This window comes from Triturus cristatus, chromosome 8, assembly GCF_964204655.1.
Source record: "Triturus cristatus chromosome 8, aTriCri1.1, whole genome shotgun sequence".
NCBI classification, from domain to species: domain Eukaryota; kingdom Metazoa; phylum Chordata; class Amphibia; order Caudata; family Salamandridae; genus Triturus; species Triturus cristatus.
This window is the reverse complement of record NC_140591.1, coordinates 402375863-402399063: the sequence shown is the minus strand read 5'-3', so window position 1 is coordinate 402399063 and position 23201 is coordinate 402375863. Positions and strand designations below refer to the sequence as shown.

The window sequence follows — 23201 nt, the reverse complement described above, 5'->3', positions numbered from 1 at the left end:
CCGACTACCTTATGTTCAAGATAACCTGTAGATTAACTTATTTTTATTATTTTAAATATTTTTTTTTTCATATTGTTGGTAATTCACAGTGGAATATTAGGCCTTCATATGGGTTGACTCCTTTGTCAGTCAGTAATCGAGGCATCGTTGTCCTCTTCAAATAATGGATAAAGTTGAAGTCACTTAGGAGATTGCCTAGGTGACTTATTATAGACACCTAGCTTTATTTGATTATGATGTTTCCTTCCTAAGTCATAAATGAGCTACAACTGAGTGGCCTGTAATGCTTAAGTTGGATTTTTTGGGGGGAGTTAGGGGGGCATTGTCTTAAGCTTATTTAAGCCAAAAAGTGGTCGATGTATTTCACTTTGTTCCTTCTTTTGAGTGTTCATTCTGCACCTGAAAGCCTTGTGGGTCAATGGGAGTTTGCAAGAAAGTTATTCTGCCAACGTTACCTTTCTCTGCTTGATGTGTTCCTTTTGCTATGATAACATGCTTCGACATCTTAGAATTAGAAAGTTATTAAGGGAGGAAGTATGTTGCTGCTGTTTGAGATTTAACAAACCTTTACAGTTTCTGTTCACTTGTTCAATTCGAAGTGTAGTTGGAGTCAGTTTGAATATGGTTTGTTTTGTTGCCATGAAAATGTGCTCCCTTGCCGTCCTCTGCTGAGTCTTCTCGGGACGGCAGGAGCAAGTATTTGATAAGTCTGTAGAGCAAACCTGATGATTCTCTGTAGCAAACTTGCAGGATCTCTGCAAGGTTCTTGCGACTTTCTATATCCTTTAGGCCCCCTGCTGAAAGTGATTTTGTGAGACGGCAGATGACCATTTCAGCTTCTGTTGACACAAGGGTGGTGCAACCGAAAATCTGTGCTTTTTCCTCTCTATACAGCTTCCGATTACTCGCCCATCTCTCTCACTTCCTCGACCGCAAATCTAAATTTGGTTGCTCTGGGTTATAAAATCCTTTTCATCTGGAAAACCCTCAGTGGGGGCTGATTTGTGAACTATTCCCATGTTAACCTGGCATCTGCGCGGATCATGCATGCAACTAATAACAGTATGGAGGCCTTTGGATAAAGTCACTAGGTGACCAGACAGTAACCTAGTTAAGCAGACCCGATTAGATGGACAGGACTAATTTCTCTGTTGTATATGTCCATTTAATTGACTTGCTGGTTAATAGTGAGTAATTGGTAAAAATGTGGATGGTGTTTGAAAAGATGTAGAAAGGAGGGTACAGTGCAACCAACACTCTGAAGTTAGCATCTAGTGGTCAAAAACTTCACTAGGAATGCCATCAGTATTGTGGATGTGGTTCTGCTCCTAACCCAATTCAACGCCAACAGTTATTTTAATCTCCGAGAACAGTGAAGGGGCATCAACTACAGCAACCTTCTTTGCTGTCCACTCAGACAGCAAAACACCTTTAAGGATTTCATTTCCAGACATGCCCCATATTCCGGATAGGAAGGGCAGATGTTGGAATTCCTGCTAAAACAAAGTAGATTGTTTTGAACCTTAGGAATACTCTGCTAACATTGCTCATTGCAATTTTGTTTCAAGCTGAAACCACCTCCCTTCCTGCTCCTTTTATTTCTATGTATCTAAGAAAAAGGGAATACCAAAGTAAGATAGCTTAATCAAGTGCAATTGTAAACGTCCAAAAACCAGAGTCCTCTGGTAGAAAATTAAACAGGCAGAATCTGCAGTGTAACTAAATGATGGTCAGTAGCTTTATGTATCACATAGGTCATTTTTATTAGTTCTCTCCTACAGACCGCTTTTAGCGAACTCTTGTCAAAAGACCTCTGGTGGACTATACCAAAAAAGTACAGTTGCCTCATGGCCAGCCCATCGGTTGCCTTTGTTGTCTCTCTGGTTGATGGCTTGCTTCTTAATTAATGGCTTTCCTTCCTTTGCCTGTGTATGTCCAGAGCCTAGCTTCTTTCCCATCCTTTTGATTGGATGATATTTCCTTCCACTGCTCACATTCAGGAGACTACTTTTTCTTTCTACACCCCCATGAGTGCATGTGTTTTCTTTCTCCCTCATGCACTGCTTGTCTTCTCAAATGCCACTCCCTGCTCACTCAGTGTTGATCCCTCCTCCCCCTCCTACAAATTGTGCATTGCTTGGCCACCTCATTTTTAACTTAATACCTCTGCAGAGAGGACAAATATTAAACGTGCATCTCCCCTGAAACAATTAACCATTCACTATCCGGCATCTAGTCAGTCTGGCCGTCTGCACTTTTTTTTTTTTGTGTGTATAAGTAACTTTGTTGACAAGTTACTCTTTGTTTCAGTGGGTACTTGTTTGTTGGTTTAATTTCATGGGTGCCAGCGTGCCTCATCTGGGTGCCTGTGTGCCATAAAGGGGTGGAGTTAAGGAGGACTACAGGCTGTTGTCTTCTCCATCCATGTTCCTTACCAGCCATAGGTCAATTAATGTCTGTTTACATGTGTTGCGGCGATACTTGTCTGTTATGATGTGTTGCTTTTTTGGTACAGATTATTTTTTTTGTGAGTTCATTCCTACATGCATTGTCTGTGTTCTAAGTAGAAATCAAAGTGTTTTTTATTTTTTTTATTTAACTTGGGGCAACAATAGTCACTAACACAGGCCTGCCAACCCACATGGTGCCCTCATTTGCTGACAAAGGTGGCAGGCTAAGCAAACTTAAGTTGTTTTTTTGGGGGGGGGGTGATGGGGGGGACGTTCAGAGGGAAGACGTACCTCTTGGGCAGCTCATGTCATAAAACCTGTCCAAGGCCCCTCTCCTATACGGTTAGCTTTTTAAAATTTATTTTTATGCTTGGAATCTGCATTTCTCTTGGTATGATGTGTAAGCGAGTGTAATAGGACCATTTCCGACACGGGACGAGGTTGGTTATGGTTCTTAACAAGGTAGTGTATGATGTGCAAAGACTAAATATCTGAGCCAGTATTAAGTCTTTTTAATATGTTCTGTTTATATTTTTAAAGAAGTAACTGGAATGCATTACATGGGGTGACCCTTCGAAAGAAAAAAAGCTGCAACAATCCTACACAAATAATGGTGAGTAATCAAATTACTTGTAACATTATGGCATAAAACTAGTCACATGGATAGCTAAGCATGCATTTTTGTTTTTTTTCTGCATAATACAAAAGCTACAAAATAGTTTGTTTTACATTAAAGTAGGAAGATAAAAGCAATTGATTAAATTCACATTGCTGTATGATGGATTCCAAAAAATGTAAACGCTCAACCATACTTGCCAACTCACATTCATCCAGCCTGGTATTCTTGCTGATTTATCCTAAACATGGGAATATCTGCATGCTCAGTATTCTGAAACAACTCTACAAGTTTTTATTTTCATTTTTGTAATTCAGCATAAAAGATGTGACTATAAAAGTATAGACAATTTATGACTCTTAGATTGCATCAGTCATAATAAAGTACATTTAACAGACACTACTTTTCTAGGCTAGTTTAAAAAAAAAAAAAAAAAAAAAAAGCCAGACGGGAAGCAATGGTGCTTCTGTGTAAAGGCTGCAACATGGGAGAAAAATACTAGAAACTCATTGTGTCAGAGGGATTTCCCATAGCTGTGCTTGACAAATGGGCAGGGTAGTAGAAAGAAGAGCAAATCTAGGAGTATTGGGACAAAGTCTAACCCCCTGTGGAGCATACAGACAAGCCTATTTGTGGAAGAAACATGTTTGTGAAAACCTTAGTGTCCAACTTCTTGTTGTTGCAATATATTTTGTGCAAACTAAGTAACTATACCAGCGCTCTTTCAGAGCACATTCACTAAACTTGGACCAATAAAGAGCAGATTAGCATGGCCCCAGTCCAAGAATGTCAAGCTAATTTGAGAAGCGTTCCTTCTTTTCATGACAAATTTGCATATGCCATTCCTATTGAGGGCTTGATATACTCTGTTGTAGTGGCAAGTCTAAACTGGAATGCCAAGTAAGACATTTTCTTGGAGTTTGTCTGTATCCTGAAAGTTCCTTCAACAAGAGGCAGTTTCGAATATAATTACTTCTATAAAAAAACTTTGAAAAGTAAATGAAATTTAGTTCTCTGATGCATGAAAGCGAAGTCAAAAAAAAATAAACATGGCTTTTTACTCAAGCCTATAGTTAGCTGCAGATTCGGCGGTGGCCACTAACTCAGCGCCAAGAGACCTATTTGTGTACATGCGCTCTATAAATCCCGCCTAACATAACCTAATAATAACTGCTTTCAGACATACCAACGAATCAATGAAACTAAGTTAAAGAGCTTAGCATAGACCTACTGCGAAAAAGAAAAGCGCACTCATGCAGAGTTTAAGTTGTATCAAATACAATCCTACTTCTTTAATTGATTCTTTATGCATATACATCTTCAAAATTTACTCTATTAATTTTACTCTGCCAATAAATGAATAAAGGTGTCTCAGTTGAATTCAATTGTTGTGAGATCAGAGTGAGCAACGAAATTGCAAAGAAAATGAACCTGTGCTCAGATGAGAGATCGTAACTCAGTCATTAATAATCCTCAACAGAATAGTAAAGGGTTCCAACTGTAAGGGCTTATTTAGTAATGAACTCCAATAACCTGCCAACTGATTCCAAAACTCATGAAGGGCGGAACATAATGCGCTAATATGGAGCCAGTCTCCTCCCTCCAGATGGCATCTGAAATAAAGATTGCCAACTGAGGGGAAGAAGCTGCTCATGCACTTGGGAGCATGATGTTGAAGCCAGCAAGACTAAAGCTCCATGCATCTAAAATTGGCACCTCTAAATGATTTATAGCTGAGTTTGCACAGCTCCTCCCCCTCCTTAGATGTCAATCTGAACCCACTTTCCTTCTCTATTTTCTGAGCATGTTTAGCAAGCAGATCAACAGAATCTGTCTGTACCAGCAGCCAACGCCTCTAAATTTAAATTAGAACAATATTTTTAAAATAAGAGACTCCCCTGAAAAGGAATGCTGAATACAGCTTTAACAGAATTTTGATTTTAAAATAAAAAAATCATAGCTTCTTTCTTAAAATATCATTTGCAATGCCTAATTCATGCCAGAACTTCATGCGTTGTTACATTTAAAGTTCATGACATAGCGAAAGCAGAAGCTTTCCCAACAGATCAGCTGCTCACCAGAGCGGTCTAAACCAAAGCCAATAACCTTTTAAGTGAAAGGAATGAATGACAATCTGGGATTTTTATAAAGTTAATTCTTACACCATAATAGGTCCTGAATCACCGTGTATCTTTGTAAATGGAAAAACAAAATCCTAAATCCTGTCAGAGAGAGACCTGTATCCTCCAGCATGGCGTGGACTAATCAATTGTCAAAAATATGGACATAAAGCGTATCCGAGACAGGAAAGGGTGTCTAAATGTGCTGCCAGATACTCTGATCGCCAGTTGGGCATCTTAATGCCGCTGCATTCTTTGTCCAATTGATGATTTGGAAAACTTGCCTGTGCTGATTTTTCCTGCTAAACCTTCATAGTAGCAAGTGGATCTCTGGGGGAGGGGGGCAGGGGGGGTAATCCCTGAAATTAAAAAATAAAGAGGCAAGATTGACGTTTTAATTAAGTCTACTCTACCATTGATTGATACAGGTAGTGAAGAACATTTAAGAAGGTTACATACTTTGATTAGTGTAGACACATAGTTAAGTTTAAACAGTTCCTCATAATTAGATGCAAAGTAGAAACCCAAATATCTAACTGGATGTAAGGGGGGTACTTCTAGCCCAAGTCTAATGTGATATCTGCAGCAGAGGCATTAAATTAATAGAATTTCTGCCTTTCCTCAATTTTATTTTGTACCTCCGATTGAGGTAAACTCTGTCAAGTAAATTCTGAATAATATTGATCTCTGCTTTCAGATAAATCACAATCATTTGTGTATAGCTTCAGTTTAGAAATGCCAAGTAGTGGAGGGAAGATGTTGTTGTCTCCACGAATAACTATAGCAAGAGGTTCGATAAAGAGTTAAAAAAAAAATCTGAGACGACCGGCACCCCTGCCTAGTTCCCCTGGTAATACCAATCTTGCCCACTTCTATAACCAGCATTGGCATAGCCAATAGGTCTCGGTTTTGGGACCTTTTAAGTGATTAGCCATGCAACACTTTGATGTTGTTTAATGAAGGAAATTGTGCTGGATTACTAAACACTTCTAATGTCCCAAAGGTGAGAACTATTGGCTATTGATTGTGGGGGCCTTAGAAGTGTTTAGCTACAGCTATTGACTTTGCCAATGTTTCTAAGCTGTGCTGTAGAGAAGTGTGGCTGCTGTGCAGCATGCTGACCAGTTGTAATTCAAAAGTGTAAGAAGCCCTGAGTGACGCTGTGGTGATGGCGCTGAGTGACGCTGTGGTGATGGCGCTGAGTGAAGCTGTCGTGCTGGCGCTGAGTGACGCTGTGATTGCCCTGAGTGATGCTGTGGTGGTGATAAATGTGTTATGTAGTGGAATTATGCAGTGTGCATTTCTATGTTGTGGTATTGCATAGTAGCTAATTGTGTGGCAGTGTTTTTGAATTGTGTCTTAAGCCTGCTGAGTGCAGGAAGCAGCCTGCATCGGTTGGCTATATTGTCCATGTGACTTTTCACAGTTCTTAGATCTATTTACTTTCTTATCCAACCATATCACTGGATTGATAATTTATAATGCATATAGGGCCTCATGTAGGTAGCCAAATACCGGTCGGTAACGGCCGAAATTCGGTAAATATCCCGTTACCGACCGGTATTCAGACAAGTGAGATGTAGGAGTCCAAAAACCACTTTTCGGTAAATATGAGGCGGTAAATACCGATTCATAGTTACCGAATTCTAAAATACCGATTCATATTTACCGAATACATCATTAACGAATCGGTAAATATGAAGTGGTAAATATGAAGTGGTAAAAATTTAAAATGACATGTAGGAGCAGTCGGTAATTAAGAAATCCAGGAAAATCGGTAAATAAGAGTCGGTAATTAACACGGATGGAAAGCAGGTGGTAACCATCAACAATGCACATAAGCAATCCCAAAATGCAACTGCGTGGACAACATGGCCGCCATGTACGTCATTGCAAGGCGCCTACGTCTACAGGCAGCAGGACTGAGGGTGTGGCGACGGGAGGAACAAATCTACAGACAGCGCATCACACTATTCCAGCTGACTGATGCAGAGATACATGAGAGGTACAGGCTACACCCCGAAACCATCATGGACTTAATCAGGGACCTTCACCCACTCCTGGACCAGCCAATAAGAAGGGCGCACGCCATACCCCCACATGTGCAGGTGCTCTGCAGCCTACATCTGTTGGCATCCGGCAGTTATCAGGTGGTGATAGCTGCGGTGGGTGGGGTATCCCAGAGTTGCCTGTCACGTTTCTTCAGGAAGTTCCTGGATGCCATGATGCAGAGAATGCACCACTACATAAGCTTCCCAAACACACAGGCTGCACTGCAGAAAACAAAAACAGACTTTTATCACATGGCACAGTTCCCCCATGTCATCGGCTGTATTGATGGTACACACATCCCAATCTGTCCTCCAGCTGACACAGAGCACATCTACAGGAACAGGAAGTCCACCCACTCCATCAATGTGCAGGTCATCTGTGATGCAGGGAACATCATCACAGATATTGTTGCAAAGTTTCCTGGGAGCACCCACGACTCTTACATCTTCCAGAATAGTGGGATCTACACACGACTGAGAGCCGGAGAATTCGGAGAGGGATACCTGCTGGGTAAGTAACAGTGACGCCCCTTGAAACCTGCAAATCAGAGTGTATAGAGGCATGTAACTGATGGTTCCCTTTTACTCATCCAGGCGACAGTGCATATGCATGCCGTTCATTCATCCTCACTCCCTACCTACACCCAGCAACCCAGAGTGAGAGACGATACAACGTGGCCCACAAATCTACACGCAATGTGGTGGAGCGCACGTTTGGACTGCTGAAGAGCAGGTTCCGCTGCCTCCACAAGAGCGGAGGCGCACGCCAGTACAAACCCATCACCTGCTGCAAGATAATTGCCACTTGTGCAATGCTGCACAACCTTGCCACGAAAAAAGGTACAGATGTGGAACTAACATATTTTGAGGACAACGAGGATGAGTCAGGCCAGCCAGAGGGCAGCGCAGCTAGAGTGCCAACTGCAATCGATGGGAGAGAGAGACGGGCAGAGATCACATGCAACTATTTCTGAGTAAGTGAGGGGACACAGCGAGTCGTGAGAAGTCATGACGTAGTTTAATGTGGCACCACGCCATGAACACATGAACAGGCCAATCTGGCAATATGCCATCTATACAATGAGTATGTCCAGGGTTACGTCACCCAATGGCAAGTGGATAAGCAGGGCCACATCAATGTTTGCGCATACGCGCTGCAGTGGTGGATTGCACGGCCTGTGCATCCTCACTAGAGCCAACCCCAAGCCGCCTGCTGCTCCTGCGTGCTTCTGGGACGGGGGGTGTGATGCTGCTGCTGGTGTCGATGCTCTCCGCAGCATCCCCTGCAGCAGTTGTCGACGCCTGACTTGTCAATAGCACCCCTAGTGCACTTGTCACCTGCACCATCCCCCGTGACAGGTCGCTGCAGCACTGTGTTAGGCCCTCCTGCATCGTCACAGAGCGCCGGCAAAGTAGGGAAGTCGCAGTTGCCAGACGGTTGAGTGCCCTGCTGGTAGTGTCCCTTCTCTGGCGTTCCCGGCGCCGTGCTTCGATGTCAGCATCTAATTTGCTGCACAACTGCTGGATTGACTGGGACATGTCCCGAATGCCCGCAGCCATGCCGCCAATGTTTGTGTCCATGTTGACTAAGCTTGTCCTCATCACCCGCATGTGCCTCTGGACTGACATTACTGCCTTTGATTGCAGGCGCTGTTGCTTCAACACTTGGCCCTCGAGCCCCAAGAAGACACCATGGCCGTCAGTGGGTGCTGGTGGACTCTGGACACGCGACCTGCGGCGCCCTCTTGCTCCCGTCTGTGCTGCCTGTGAGGTGTGGGGCACAGTGGGATGGCTCCCTTCCTGGGGCCCGGTGCGGTCTTCTGGGCCCATGCTGTCGTCTGACGAGGTGTCGAAGGCTCGTAGCCTGGCTGCTGGACGCCGCCTCATTCTCACACCTGCAAGCGGAGATGTGGCCGGTGAATCGAACATGAGTGGCGATGCTGGCTCTGGTGGTGGTGATGCTGGCTCTCGGTGAGGTGATGGTGGCTCTGTGTGCGGCGCGGCTGGCTGCGTAGGTGGTGCGGCTGAAAGTGGGCCTGCTCCCTGGTCTGAACTCGTGGTGGCTAGAGGTGATTTTTGTGGCCGGTGTGCCGTCTCCCCTGCAGCATGCCCTGTACTGCATGATGTCACATCTGTGGACAGAAAAACAACATTGGCTCAGTGTCCCCGAAGGGCTGCATTGCAAGCGTCACAATAAATCATTTCACATTCCAATCTGTCCTCTGTCTCCTTGTGCCTCGAGTGCGTGACATGCCTTGTTGCCCTGTGACATTTACGTCATGGTTAGTGTGGCCCTGACTACATCTCCCGGAATGCATTGCCTGTCTGCACTGACACGTGTGGACTGCAGTGTGATTCTCGTTTCACAATGGGGGATGTGGGATAGGGGTAGGGGCGGCTACATTGCTGTGCTTTCGTCTTACCTTGGTGTGTTGCGGCTCTGGCAGAGCTGTCGGCGTCCCCAAGACCCACGACGCTCTCTTGCTCGAGTGTGGCCGCCACCAGCTCCTCCAGTTCGGTGAGGGCAGGTGCCCTGTTGGTTCCACCTCCGGTCTGGCTGGCCTCCTTCTGGATGTCGGCCATCTTCCTCTTGGTCACAATCCTCAGGTCATACCAGCGCTTTTTGAGGACCTCAATTTCCCTGTGGGTCACTCCCACAGCATTGACCTGCGCCTGGATGGCCAGCCATATGTTGCGCTTTTCGGCCTCAGGCACTTGCAGGGATTGCCTCCCAAACAGCTTCTGGTGCTGCTTCACCACCTCCTCCACCAGCACCTGGAGTTCCTTGGGGCTGAATTTGAGCTTCCTCCTCCTTTCCCCTCCGTCTTTCTGTGTGCTCTGGCTGGACATGCTGTTCGTTTCCCGCTCGCACATGCAACTGCTCCCTGCCTCTCCTCTGCACTCCGAGCCTCTCCAGGGTCGGCTAATTATGTACACCTGCCTGGGTGTGGCCACTTCGGCTAATTGTGTACACCTGCCTGGGTGTGGGCAGTTCCTGGTTGGGTGGGCTGTCGTTGCACAGGATTAGCTGTTTCGTCAAGTCATGTGATGTTATTTACCGAATCCGTACGTACCGATTCGGTATTTTCCGACTCGGTAGATACCACCTCGGTATTTTCCGATTCGGTAGATACCACCTCGGTATTTTCCGAATCGGTAATTATCACCTCGGTATTTACCGAATCGGTGAATTCCGATTCGTATTTACCGAATGTTACCGAATCGGTAACTGTTACCGAATTTTTACCTACATATAACTTACCGATTCTAATTTACCGATTCGGTACGGCTCGGTATTTAAGAACCGGTAAAATTTATTTACCTACATGAGGCCCATAGTATTTAAAGATTTTAACTGAAATGCAATTCAGGATGCCTCCAGCTTGTCCTCTGTGAAGCAGGATGTTGAATGTAAGTAATCAAAAGACCAAAAACAAAAAGCCAGTGCTGCACACAACTCACCTATGCTTAGAAGGGGGAACTGAATGAAACAGTAACTCCAGCAACCACTTTTTCCGTTGGATTTAATCCGTGAAATGTTTTACATTTTTTATATTAGCTGCATTTTCAGTTAATAGAACATATTCATTGTGAAAATAGACAATATAAACATCATTGCCACAAAAACATCAACAATTTGACTTAATTTTGTACAAATTGACACCAATACATAAAAAACTACAATCAAACGTATAAACATCTGTCATACAAATCATCCATCCTCACTAGACAATCTACACATTAGAACAATTATGAACAAATAATGTACAAAAAGACCATCAATAAGAAAGCATTTAACATAGTTTGTAAAACACTACACTGTGTTATTTAAGAGAAGATTGGCCTAAAGCGAAAAGAAGGGGGGTCTACGCGTTTCGAATCCCTTATTGTGCGGGGATTCTCATCAGGACCAACATAAAGCTGAAACAAAACAAAAGAAATGTTTTTAATTAAATGGCCCAACTCTATTGCGTTGTGGCTGCATGTGTTAAATAGGTTCTTACCTTAAAATCAAGCAAGCCAAGCTTTTCAAAATTGTCACTATTTCAATCCGTGACCTAAGTACATAAAGAACCAACAAGATGTCACCTCATCATATTTCTATCATCCACAACAACGAACCAATTATACCAAAGGACAAATGGCAGCTGCAACCCATCTTACTTAAGAAGCTGTAGTGTGTTCCGACACGGTATTCATGCAGCAGCGATTGCTTGGTGAGTCTCCAGTCTTATATTAATTGGGAGCAAGTCTCGGTGTATTTGTATTCTGAAAAACGAACAACTCGGTATGACCATCTATTCTTTCACGTTGTGTATACGTCGTGCTGGACGTTTTATGTGAGGCTTTTAGTGTCTTACCTTGACACGTTTGGGCGTGAAGAATCAAGAAATCTCTTTTCTTTTGCTGAGTTGTATGAAGCAACTAGTGCTACTAGTCTTCAAGTTAAAGCCATTTGCTTTGCTAATGGTATTGTATAACAAAGCAAATGGCTTTAACTTAATAAAAGGCGAGACCTATTGCATTTTTATTGCTTGTTTAACCTGTACTTCTGCCCCTGTTGACTGGCAAGGCGACCCCCATTGCCCCCAGACAACCAACAGTTGCCGTCGCGGGAAACCCGTGAAAATTCAAATGAGGCGATTCCTATTGGGCCGCTGACTTTAACTGGTCCAATCCAGCCCGCTCCTGTCTTTGGGTCCCGTTAGGGGTGCGATGAGGGTCCTTGTCCATACTCTGTGATAGACGGCGGGCCCTTTTTCTGTTTCGGTATAATTCCAGTTGGTGCATCAAGGGTTGATATGCACAAACAGAATAGGTTAGTTTATCCCCTTTTGCATCTGCTCTTAGAGACTTAAATTACAAATCTGATTCCTAAGATTGGTTTGAAATTAACTTTTGGGAAAGTCCTTTGGCAGTCTTTATTGTTTGATTAGGAACAGTTTGAGGCATATAATTTTGAGCTCACCATAGTAATCTCATTGGCGATATGACAGTTTTGTTGCTGCTGCAACTGTGTCCCTACGGCCAGTGTTTTAAATGGGCCAGTACTCATCGGTACTGAGTACCGGCATTTCTCTACTTCCGTGGAGAGTACTAGTGCTTATGAAAAGGTAGGCTCATTGCCCGTGCTGGTGAGCAGGAGTGGAACGTGTCTCTGGCAGCCAAGGTGCCTCTTCAACTCCGACCTGAGCCCTAGCTGAGCTATTCAGCAGGGCTCATGTGAATAATGTCTGGGTGCTCACCATCACGCTGTGCTTGACAGAGCAGGGTCTGTTCAGGCCCTGTGCTGTCAATCACATTCACACTAACCTGTGCATTTCTGCAAGCACAGGAATCCTGTCAGTGGCCATCAGGCTACGGCGAGTCCGGCCCTGGTGGCACTTAAAAAAAGCCATGGTAGGTGAAGAGAAAAGATGGATTTTATCATACCTTTAGTCTTTTGTGTGTCTGCTATGTTTGTGTGTATGCCTGTATTTGTAAGAAAAAAGTGAGCGAGAGAGAATCCAAACACTTTCAGGAGGTATTTTAAAGAAAATGGGTGGCAATTTGTTTGTTCATATCTGCTTGGCGACAAAGATTCATAAATAACGTGGGTGGGTGGGTGAGTGGCTGGATGAGTGAGCAAGGGTGGAGGTATGGATGGATGGATGGATGGATGGATAAATAGATGGATGTGTGAAAGCATGCATGGGTGAAAGAGGGTGGATGATTGGCTAAAAGGGCGGATGATAGGTAGATAAGTGAAAGATTGGATGGATGGCTGAATAAAAAGTAGAGCGGATGGATGAAAGGGTGGATGATGGATGAGTGAAAGGAGGGATTGAGTGAAAGGGTTGATTGATGGATGAGGGAAAGGGTGGATAAAGAGATGGATGAGTGAAAGGATGAATGGACAAGTTTGGGGATGGATAGGTTTGGATACGAAGGGTGGATAGACGTAATGGTGAAAAACTGAATGATTGATGAAAGACTGAATAGACGATGGAATGTAAAGTTTAAATGGTAGACATCAGCAAGTAAATGGTAGAATGAAAGGATGAATGGATAGATCGATGGAAGAGACGAGAGATATCTTCTGGGGAGGGTCATGATGAGTTGCTTCTTTTGCTCGGTGCCATAAGAGATTTGCTTGGACGTGGGGGTATTTTCAGTTTCTTCCTACTAGCGTGCTCAAAAATATAAAGTATTGTGCCAAACAGCAATTAACAGTGACATTAAGAAGGTAACTATTGCAAAAAAAAGGAAATGTAAACATATCGCATTTCTCTTTCGTTTGGAGTAATAAGTTAACCTGCTTTGTTTAAATAAACACGTCTCATTTGTTTTGGTGTATGCTGACACTAATATAGAAGTTAAGTATCATCGTGTCTTGCCCCCTCACTACACCTCTAGGTCATTTTGATGAGTTCCTGCACTTAATTTTTCCCATTTAAAGCACTGCCTACGGCATCTCTTACCTGAAGCCCCCCCTGTCATGGCAGTTCCACATAAGGTATTGGCTTTTTTAACAGTTTCAAGTGCCACAGAGACTTCAGAGTCAGTTGGTGGCAGTGCCATCAGAATGATTAATTTGAGAAGGCGCAGAATGAGGGTCGATGTGAGGGCCTCTGACTCCTTCCTTCTTTAAAGTACTTGACATTTTGATTATTCCCCCCCCCTTCTTTGGAAGAATAGCCTGTGCCTCTTAGCTATTTTTTTCAAAACAAGAACACAGGAAAATCAAAAAAAGTTATGTAAACCTCAGACCTCTTTGCTTTAAACCCTCTAATGTGTGGTGAAAGTCTCTATCAGTCGTTGACATCCGTTACATCAATGTTTTTCCCTGGTAAAAAACAACCTTTTTCTGTCATCCAAGGTTAGTTTGAAAGAAAAGTTGAATTTTGTTTTTCAGATATCCAGAATCCAATGTTAAAGAAGACCCCCTCCCCTTTTATAGTCTTTGAATAAAGCAGACTTTGGTTAGGTAGTTAATGCCTCCAGCAGACATTTTAAGATTCATAAAAGGAAATCATTCCTGTGCCTTCTCTTTTAATAATCTCCTCCCCTGCCCGTCCTCTCACCTGAGAACTTCCAACGCGGCTTCCCCGCTGCTCGTGCTGACGCCCTTCCAAGCTGGAAGGGTCGGAGGGTTTGCCTCTTCAACCGTCGATTAGAGCAGCACCATTGCTCAAAGGTCAGAGGTGGGCTCCCAGTTCTCTTGGTGAAATGATGCTTGCGGCGTCTAATTGCTCTCGACTTCTGAGAGTTCATTTAACTGTGGTCTGCATATTTCTTCCACATTTCATCCACTCGCCTCCGCTCACGCTACTGATTAGAATCCAGTACTTAGCAAGAGAACCTGAGGTACCGTGTAGTCAGTCGTCCTTCGCCAGGAGAGCGCCCTGGGCGGAAAGAAACGTGGCACCCTTTCTGCTACTTGTGAATAAAATGAGCAACAGGGAACCCCTTTTGTGATCAGGGGTCAGTCCCAACCTGTCTACGTCAGAATTGTGACTGGCCTCTGAAAGCAAACATCTCAGCGCATCCCAAACCAACTCTCCCACCCCCACACACACACACACCCACTACCGCTTACCTGAATCACTACGACATTAGCTCGCTTTTCAGGCTGGTGTCAAGTTGTTTGTTGGAGGGGGTAGGGTTAAAGGATTAATAGTGTGTGGCAGCTGGGGTGAGAGGGAGAAGGGAGGACAAGAAGGCCGCCTGATGGAGTGTTAAACAGCGCTTCCAGCACCAGAGCCAGGGTGACCTTAATACTTCTTACGCCCTCTCTGAAGGTTGGCGCCCTGGACCCAGGTCGCCCAGGCCAACCTCTGGCCCTACATGTTTTATGATGTACTTCAATCTCAGTCTCGGAGTTGGTTTCCCAGAGCACATCTCTCCGGCAGTGTCCGTCACGGGGCGATGATGGTGGGGTGCCTGGTTCACCCCACGAGCGTGCTAGGAGGCTGCACGCTTTCAAGCGCCTTAATAAATTAGATTAATATAGCCCCTTTCAATGGAATGTAAATGTGGTGCTGGGCAAGTCACTTAATCTCCCCATGCCTATCAAACCGGCCTACGCTGCCCGAGCAGCATCACTTGACCAGCGAGATCTGTATAATATCACCCTACGCCGCCTGGAAGTGTCTCGAGGCTGCTTCTGAGATACAAGGAGGCAACTGATAAGGCAAGCATCAGAAGGGCAGTTTATTGCCTCCAGTCTCTTGGTGCCGGGAATATTTAAAATCTATGGGATTAAAGGCAGATTAAAAAATGGGGAAGCAGGGCCCAATAGCGCTGAAAGATCGCCATCAGCGGGGGTAATGGCAGAGACCTAACAAGCACGGAGGGACAGATGTGCACGCGGGGACTGCCTTTACTGGCAGGGAGGAAAAAAAGTCCCCAGTGTATCACACTACCAGTAAAGCATTTAATCCCAGCGTGCATATCTTTTGTCTCGTTTGTCTCCCCGCGTGCACGCTGGAATCGTATCGATTCCAAAAGTCCTCTGCATGGCAGCGCATGCGCTGCTTTTCGCCAGGCCGAGACCTAAAAAGGTTTTCTTCAGAGAATGTGCCACTTGTTTGAAGAAGAGGCAATATATATATGTATCCCTCAAAAAGACTGCATTTGTTTGTACCCATCTCATAAGGTGTCCGAATGTGAGATTTGTCGCACTTTTTCTAACAAAACCCTTAGAGACCAGGAAGGACATCTTCTTATTTGGCTCCAGAAATTGATAACCAGGTCCGACCCATTGTCAGACTCTGAGAGTGAGCAGTCTACCTCTTCAAAAGTTTCTAAAATTTCTGCAAAGAGGGTCAGGGATTCTTCACAATCCAATAAGGAGCCTGCCAGGAAATGCGCCAAAAAGTCCTCTCACAAATCTTCCTCTCAGCACAATAAAGGTTCTCCCAAAAAAGAACAGCCATCTAAGAATGTTTCTGAGCCAAAAACATCACCTACGGAGCTCAAGTTAACATTAAAGAAACCTTTGTCTAACAAACAGTCAGCGAAGATCAGTGTTTCAATTCTATCTGACTAGAGGCTGCTTTTCAGGCACGTCGACAACTTGCTCTATGGCTCGCTCATCGTCGACTAAGTCGTTAACATCGATGCAAGGTCTGATTTCGTCGACCATTCCTCTAACATCGTTATCTAAGGAGGGATAAGCATCGGCGACAAAGCCCTCGAAGACCCTATCGTCGACGAGCGTACAGTCACCGGCGTCTACGAATCTTTGCCGTCGACAAAGTCTCATCCGTTGACGACAACATCACCGTCGTTGACTAAAGTAAAGGTAGTTGAAGGAAAGACATTGTCGCCGATACAATCGTCGACGAAGATGTTGTCAGTGAAATTAATTTCACCTGCAAAGACACTGGAAATGGAAATTACACCAGAGCATACCTCACCCAGTAAAATTGCACCACTTACCCACTCATCTTCTGGAGGAAGGATATTCTGAAGCGGAGGGAGACCCTTTTTGGGATGCTATAGCCCGTCCGTTACATGTTAAGTGTCAACGAGATGATGATGATCAGCAATACTATAGTCAAGCCTATTTTGTTCCGCCTGAACAAGGACATCGGCAGTATTTTGAAGAAATGGTAACAATGCCCTATGCATTACATTCGGATCTGCAATTCATGCTACGAGATTACCGAAAACACTTTCCACCTTCAAAGCCGGCTATTAGAGCTCCACCACCTCAGGTCGCATCACCAGTACGACTGAATACTCCTGTCGTACTTTCTGTTCCGAATACTCTACAGTCTGTTCCTCGTCAGGAACCGGTCTCTTTAGGATGAAGAGGGAGAACTTCTTGATATGGCCTCGGAATGGGATGATTACAGAATGTTGTCACCTGCCTCGCCAACACAACCTCCGGTAGATTCCCCACCATAGGATATTGGGGGATTTCACAGTTTATTGGACCGTGCTGCGAAAAGATTTGCCATACCAATGCCTTCCAAGCTGACTGCTTTTTATACGATTTTTAAAGAACCATTTAGTTAATCTGTCAGAGCTATTCCCATAATTGATTACATCTGGGATGAAGGTATTAGAATCATGAAAAATCCAGCCTCTGTACCAGCGGTGCTTCCAGGTGTTTTTGTTTTGTTTTTTAATAAATAAATATATATCCACAGATAACGCCCCAGCGTGCCTCACACGTCACCCAAAACCGGACTCAGTGGTAATGTAGGCCGCTCCATAATCCTGCGGCGCCTCAAGACCGAGAAGGCAGACATCTAGATTCCATTGGTAAAAGATTCTCCGCAATGTCTGCACGAACAGTAAAGACAGCAAACTCCCTGGCGATCTTAGGCCGCTATGATCGCCAAATGTGGTCAGACATTGCCTCGTATATTGACCAACTGCTGGAAGATTTTAAGGAAGAAGCAAAAAGGATCTTGCATGAAGGGGAGGGAGCATCCAATGAGATAATAGATTCAGCTATTGATGTTGCTGTGACGGTTTAAACAAATAGCCGGAGCAGCAGTCTAGCGACGACCGGAATGGCTCAGAGCCACCTCATTACGTCCAGAGGTTCAGAGTAAGATATTGGACCTTCCATATGATGGAGAAGCTCTTCATGGCAGCCATGTAGAGGAAGCCCTCAAAACCATCAAGGCGGACACCGACACTGCCAAGTCTTTGGGGACGTTGCAGTTCACAGAAGCTCATTTTCGAGGTTCTAAAGGAAAAGGGCGGCCATCCTACAGAGGAGGATATCAACAATACCGATACCCAGCATATTCTTTGACATCCGTCATATCGGCCTCAATTCCAGCAGAGACAACCACCTCAGACATCCTACAACAGAGCGACTAGAGGAAAGACGCCATGGGGTGGCAAAGATACTAGCCACCGAATATGATATAGCACAGGCTCCGGCTCCAACTCTTCCTTCCCCAAGTTCCGAATCTATCACAAAAGATGGTCTTCCTAGGAACCCAATTAGACATGGTCTGCTTAAAAGCATATCCTGCAGAGGAACGCCAGTGGCGGCTGCTCAGTATGGCAAATTCCATCAAAAGAAGTAAGTCTCTTTTGGTCCGACTTTTTGGGAATGATGTCGTTCACACCACTGATCCCTTTCTGTCATCTCAAAATGTGCCCAATTCAGGAGGAGCTAGATAAGCAGTGGGTACAATCGGCACACTCCTTCAATGACCAAATCAAGGTAACTCCACGCTTGGCTTTTGTCTGTCCACCACTCTAGGGCTTTCACCATCTGTCAATAGGGCTGTTCTTGCAGCAAGCGGCCACACCACTAGTGATTACAACGGATGCACCCTTAGAGGGATGGGGAGCTTACTTCCAGGAGCTTCAAGTAAGCAGCAGGTGGCCTCATCGGGTTCAAACTCAATCCCACATAAATTTACTGGAACTGAAGGCTGTGCATCTGGCCCTCTAGGCTTTTCTTCCCAGAATACGAGACTCGTGAGTGCTAGTCCGGATGGACAATACCACAAAGATGCACTATATAAACCAACAATGCGGCACAAGATCTCCCCATCTCTCCAGGGAAGCACAGAAGTTGTGGGAATGGGCCATACCTCACAGAATCTACCTCCGAGTAGAACATGTCCCAGGATGTCGGGACACGCTAAGCAGACTAACAACATAGTGCCACGAATGGGAGCAGCACCAGCAACCACTGCAGAACACCTTCCTACACTGGGGCACACCAGACTTGAACCTGTTCGCAACTTCCCAGTACCGCAAATGCTGGTACTTTGCACGTTGGCATCTCCAACAGGGGTCATGGGGCAATGCCTTTTCAATTGCATGGTCTGGCATCTTTGCATATGCCTTTCCTCCCATTCCTCTTCTCCCAAGAGTCCTGAGAAAGTTGAAAGACCAAACCATGCAAACTGATCCTCATTGCTCAGACGTGGCCACGTCGACACGGTTACTCAGAACTGCTTCTTATATTGCAGGTCCCACAATTCTGACTTCCAGTGTTTCCCAATCTTCTGACTAGGAACCAGGGGCAGATACCTCAACCGGATCGCAGGAACCTGCATTTGTCGGCATGGCTCTTGAATACAATGAGTTCCAGCACTTGAACATTTCCAAAGAATGTCACGTTATCTTCGCAAGAGCTAGGGCGGACAGTACCAACAAAACATACCGCCTCAAATGGATGGCATCTGGTGCCATCAAGAGGGTTTACATCCACTGTCGTCCTCTCCAGAGCAGATCTTACCTTACCTCTTGCAGCTAGCAAAGTCTGGCTTGGCGCATAGCTCTATAAAGGTTTACTTAGCGGCCATCTCCCGTTACAGAAGATCACTTTCCTCTCCACCTCTATAGTCCTCTAGAGTAATTAGAGTTCCTCAAAGGACTGTTTCAAGTGTTTCCACCTGTAAGGCCTCCACCTCCAGCCTGGCAGTTAAACACTGTTCTTTTGCAATTGTAATTACCCTGGGCCTATAAAACCGACGCCTGTCTTAAAAGTGGCAATAAAACATGTTTTGGGCTTAGCTTGCTTTGTATTCTTCCTTCAGGTGTATAATTTTGAGTCTTGAAGGAAATTAAATTCTCACCACAGAATAGGGCCTTTGAATTAGCCTTCGAAAGGAATACAAATGCTGCATTGCCTCAATCTGGTCAGGAATTAGCCGTAATAGTTCACAAAATTACAAACTGCATCACCCACCACGGACCGGACCCAGAGCCATCTTCCTAAAGGGTCCTTAACTGAGTTGATAATCTCCAACTTTTAATGAGTGCCTAAAATAGAAAGCAACCACCCCCCTAAAAAAAACATTTGCAGAAGCAAACTGAGCCTGCAATGCCCAATTAGGCAGCAAAAGCCTAGGATTGTTGGATGTAAAATTATTCTCTTGAACTATGGTCTCTGGGGGAAATGGGGGCCAAACAGCTCATAGCCGCACAGAATTTAAACTTATTTGCCCAGTTGATGTTGCAGGACACAACCTTTATTCTCACCATGACAGCATTTCTACCGAAGGTGCCTCTGTCCAAGTTAAACACTAACATTTGCCAGAACCCAAAAAAGTCTACCATTTTCTCCTTTGTCACCCACATCACATCCACCCCTTCTTTCCTCCCTCTCCACCACCCCTATTCACATAACTTTCCCCATAGTGATATCTTCCCCCCCCCACCCCAGAGACTTCACCTTGGGATTGGGGAGGGGGAGGCAAAAACATAACACAGAAAAAAGAAATAAACTAAGAATAGAGATTGTCAGAAACAGACCATCCGTAAGCAATAATTGAAGCCAGACACATCACCTAGCCCCAGGAAAGAACGCAACACAAATTAACAAAACCTAATCTATCTAGTCTTGTCATTCGGTAGGGTCCACTGAAAGGTTTGTGCATCTTCGAGTTTAAAATATGAAAACGACACTTATGAAGTACTCACAGCTTAGACTGCTGAAATAAAGTAGGCTGGCCCGACTGCATAAAGCATGCTACGAAATTTCTTTTGTGGCTATAATGGTAATGTTTGAAAAGATCTTAAAAGAAAAATCTTCTGGGGTCCAAATGATTTCTACTGGATTGCTTTTACCAAGATTTGTTCCACTATGCGGCACTCTGGAAAAAAGTCAACAGCACAGTCCATGGATAGCTAGAGAGGTTCTGCATTTGGGCAGGGACTTGATGAGCTCTCATCTGCGGTATGGTTAGAATTTTTAGTAAGGTGTTCCACACAAGTAATCATACTACAGCCTGATCTGAAATTGACTTTCTTTTCCTTATAGCACAAGAGTGCACCGGTAGGTGCCTTGCTACCGCAATGCTCCGTTTTATCACCTCCATCTTGTAAGGGCGGTTTTATGTATATGTTTTACTGTTTCTCCTGTTTGATTTAGTTTAGATTTTCTTTACCGGTAGCTTTGTCTCCACAGTTGAGCCTGTGAGACTCAGCAGGGGTTGCTTTACCCCAGTCTGCTTTTACTTTGCCCTCAATTTTTTAGTATTTAACACGTGCCGAGGAGCGCACTAGACCATGCCCCATTAGACACCTGATGCCAGGCTATAAAGCTGGCCTGTCAGCGGACACGCCGCTGGTGCGCCAAAGGCAAGCCCGTCTGCAATCTGTGCCAGCCCCCCTACCAGTTTGACCACAGAAGTCGGGGGAATTATCAGCTATTCAAGGGACACCTTGCTTTCAATCAACTCTACAGATAAAACCTGTGTGAGTCCTCAACTAGACCCCCAGGGCTGCAACCAAAATCTAAAGTATCCGGCTTGTAAATTCACTCTCTTACTTTCATAGTAAGACACTTGGTCGCACCAAAACAATGGATGCGCCCCTCAAAAAACCTGACACGAAGTGTCATGGCACACTTATAAATGCCAGATCATTTGTTAAAAATGCAGTCAAGGGGGAGGAGCCTAGCGCGCAACCAAGATGGCCGCGTAGGTGCGAGGCTCCCGAGGACCTCCGCGACCTCCTGCATAAATCCTGACTATATCCTGTCCTAGACGAGGGGACTGTGTTCGTGAGACCGAGCTGAGGTGCCACCCGTTTTCCGTTTCCAACTCGGACCTCGGCGGGAGTATCGATTGAGGTTTGCGGCCTTCTCCACGCCGGCCCCCCGGATTGGAGTTGTGGGGCGATCCGGAGACAAAGTGAACAACAGCGGCGGGCGAGACTGGGCGATTCGCGTACCCCGCACTTTCACTTTCGCTTTCGCGCCCTCCTTGCTGCCAAGCGAGGTAGGGTTGCGAGGCGGCGTGCGGTGGTGTGACTTCATCGGGGTGCCCTGCCGGCCCGCCAGCTGTGATCTGCCCTTCGGAGCTGTGGTCGCCCTCCCCCGGAGCCCGTGAACCGGTCTGTCAGCCCCTTTCAAGGAGATTGGCACGATTTGGGGACTGGAGCCATGTCCACGAAACAAGATGGCGACCGGGCAAAGGTGAAATCGACCCGCCGTGGCGCAGCCCCTCAGTCTAACAGCATGGACCGCTACACCCTCCAGAAGGGATCTCCAGAGGCGCCGCGTAGGTCCCCTGTTGGCCCGACTGATGCCCCTGCTTTGCCCGCGGATCTGACCCTCCGGGACGTCATGGGCGCCATCGCCGAGATGAAGGCCTCAGTGGACCAGCGCTTTGACACTCTGGCGCAAAAGATTGACTCGGTCCTCGTGGATGTGGGCCTGGTGAGGGCCGATCTGTCCAAGACGAATGACCGGGTCGACTCTTTGGCCCACACCACCTCGGGCCTCACAACGGACGTGGCGGCCCTCCAAAAGGAGGTGCGCCGACTGGGCCAGGCGAGCGCCCTGATGGATCGTCGACTGGAAGATTCCGAGGGTCGGGCCCGGAGGAACAATGTTCGCATTGTCGGGGTGCCGGAGGGACGTGAGGAGGAGGCGGCGGATCTGTTTGTGGAAGACCTGATCCTCACCCGTCTCCAGCCCCGGGGGCTGAGTAAACTCTTCGCAGTGGAACGTGCCCACAGGGTCCCCGGAGGGAGACCTAAGATCGGAGCCCCTCCGAGGCCTCTCATTGCCCGGATCTTCAACTTTCGGGACAGAGACGCTATCCTGCAGACTTCTAGGCAACAAGGACCGGTCAGACTCGACAATATGGATGTAAACTTCTATCCTGATTTTACTCCGGCGGTCCAGAAGCAGAGACTGAGTTTTCTCGGAGTCAAACGTCGCCTACGGGACCTGAACCTCAAGTATGCGATGCTTTTTCCAGCGAAGTTGAGGGTAGAGGTGGATGGCCGCACGCACTTTTTTGATCGTCCCGAGGCGGCTGGGGACTGGTTGGACACTTTGCCCGGGGATCGGGGCCGGGGGGGTGGGGGGGGGCGCGGTTGGTGGGGAGGGCTTGCCGGATCAGGACTGAGGGACTAATAGTAGGCCTTGCTCTGGACAACATTATTGTCGTCATTGACTGATTGTGTAAGTTCCCCTCCCGTGGAGGTCGTACGGGGTCTCTTGGGGGCTTTCCCTCCTCCTCTGGGGGACTAGTTAGTGTTT

The 23201-nt window shown here is 45.8% G+C and overlaps 1 protein-coding gene and 1 non-coding gene across 3 annotated transcripts in view; both read left to right on the top strand.

Moving 5' to 3' along the window:
* The window catches only part of CKAP2 (cytoskeleton associated protein 2), a 147193-nt gene that overhangs the window by 19254 nt on the left and 104738 nt on the right, over positions 1-23201 (top strand). For both annotated transcript variants that reach the window (XM_085621781.1, XM_085621782.1), the window contains one exon: positions 2991-3063. In XM_085621781.1, the coding sequence (XP_085477907.1) occupies positions 2991-3063 (73 nt within the window). The remainder of the gene's footprint in view (positions 1-2990; positions 3064-23201) is intronic.
* LOC146802194 (U6 spliceosomal RNA) lies at positions 3783-3887 on the top strand. Its single transcript, XR_014968130.1, has one exon. It is a non-coding gene; the product is annotated as a U6 spliceosomal RNA (small nuclear RNA).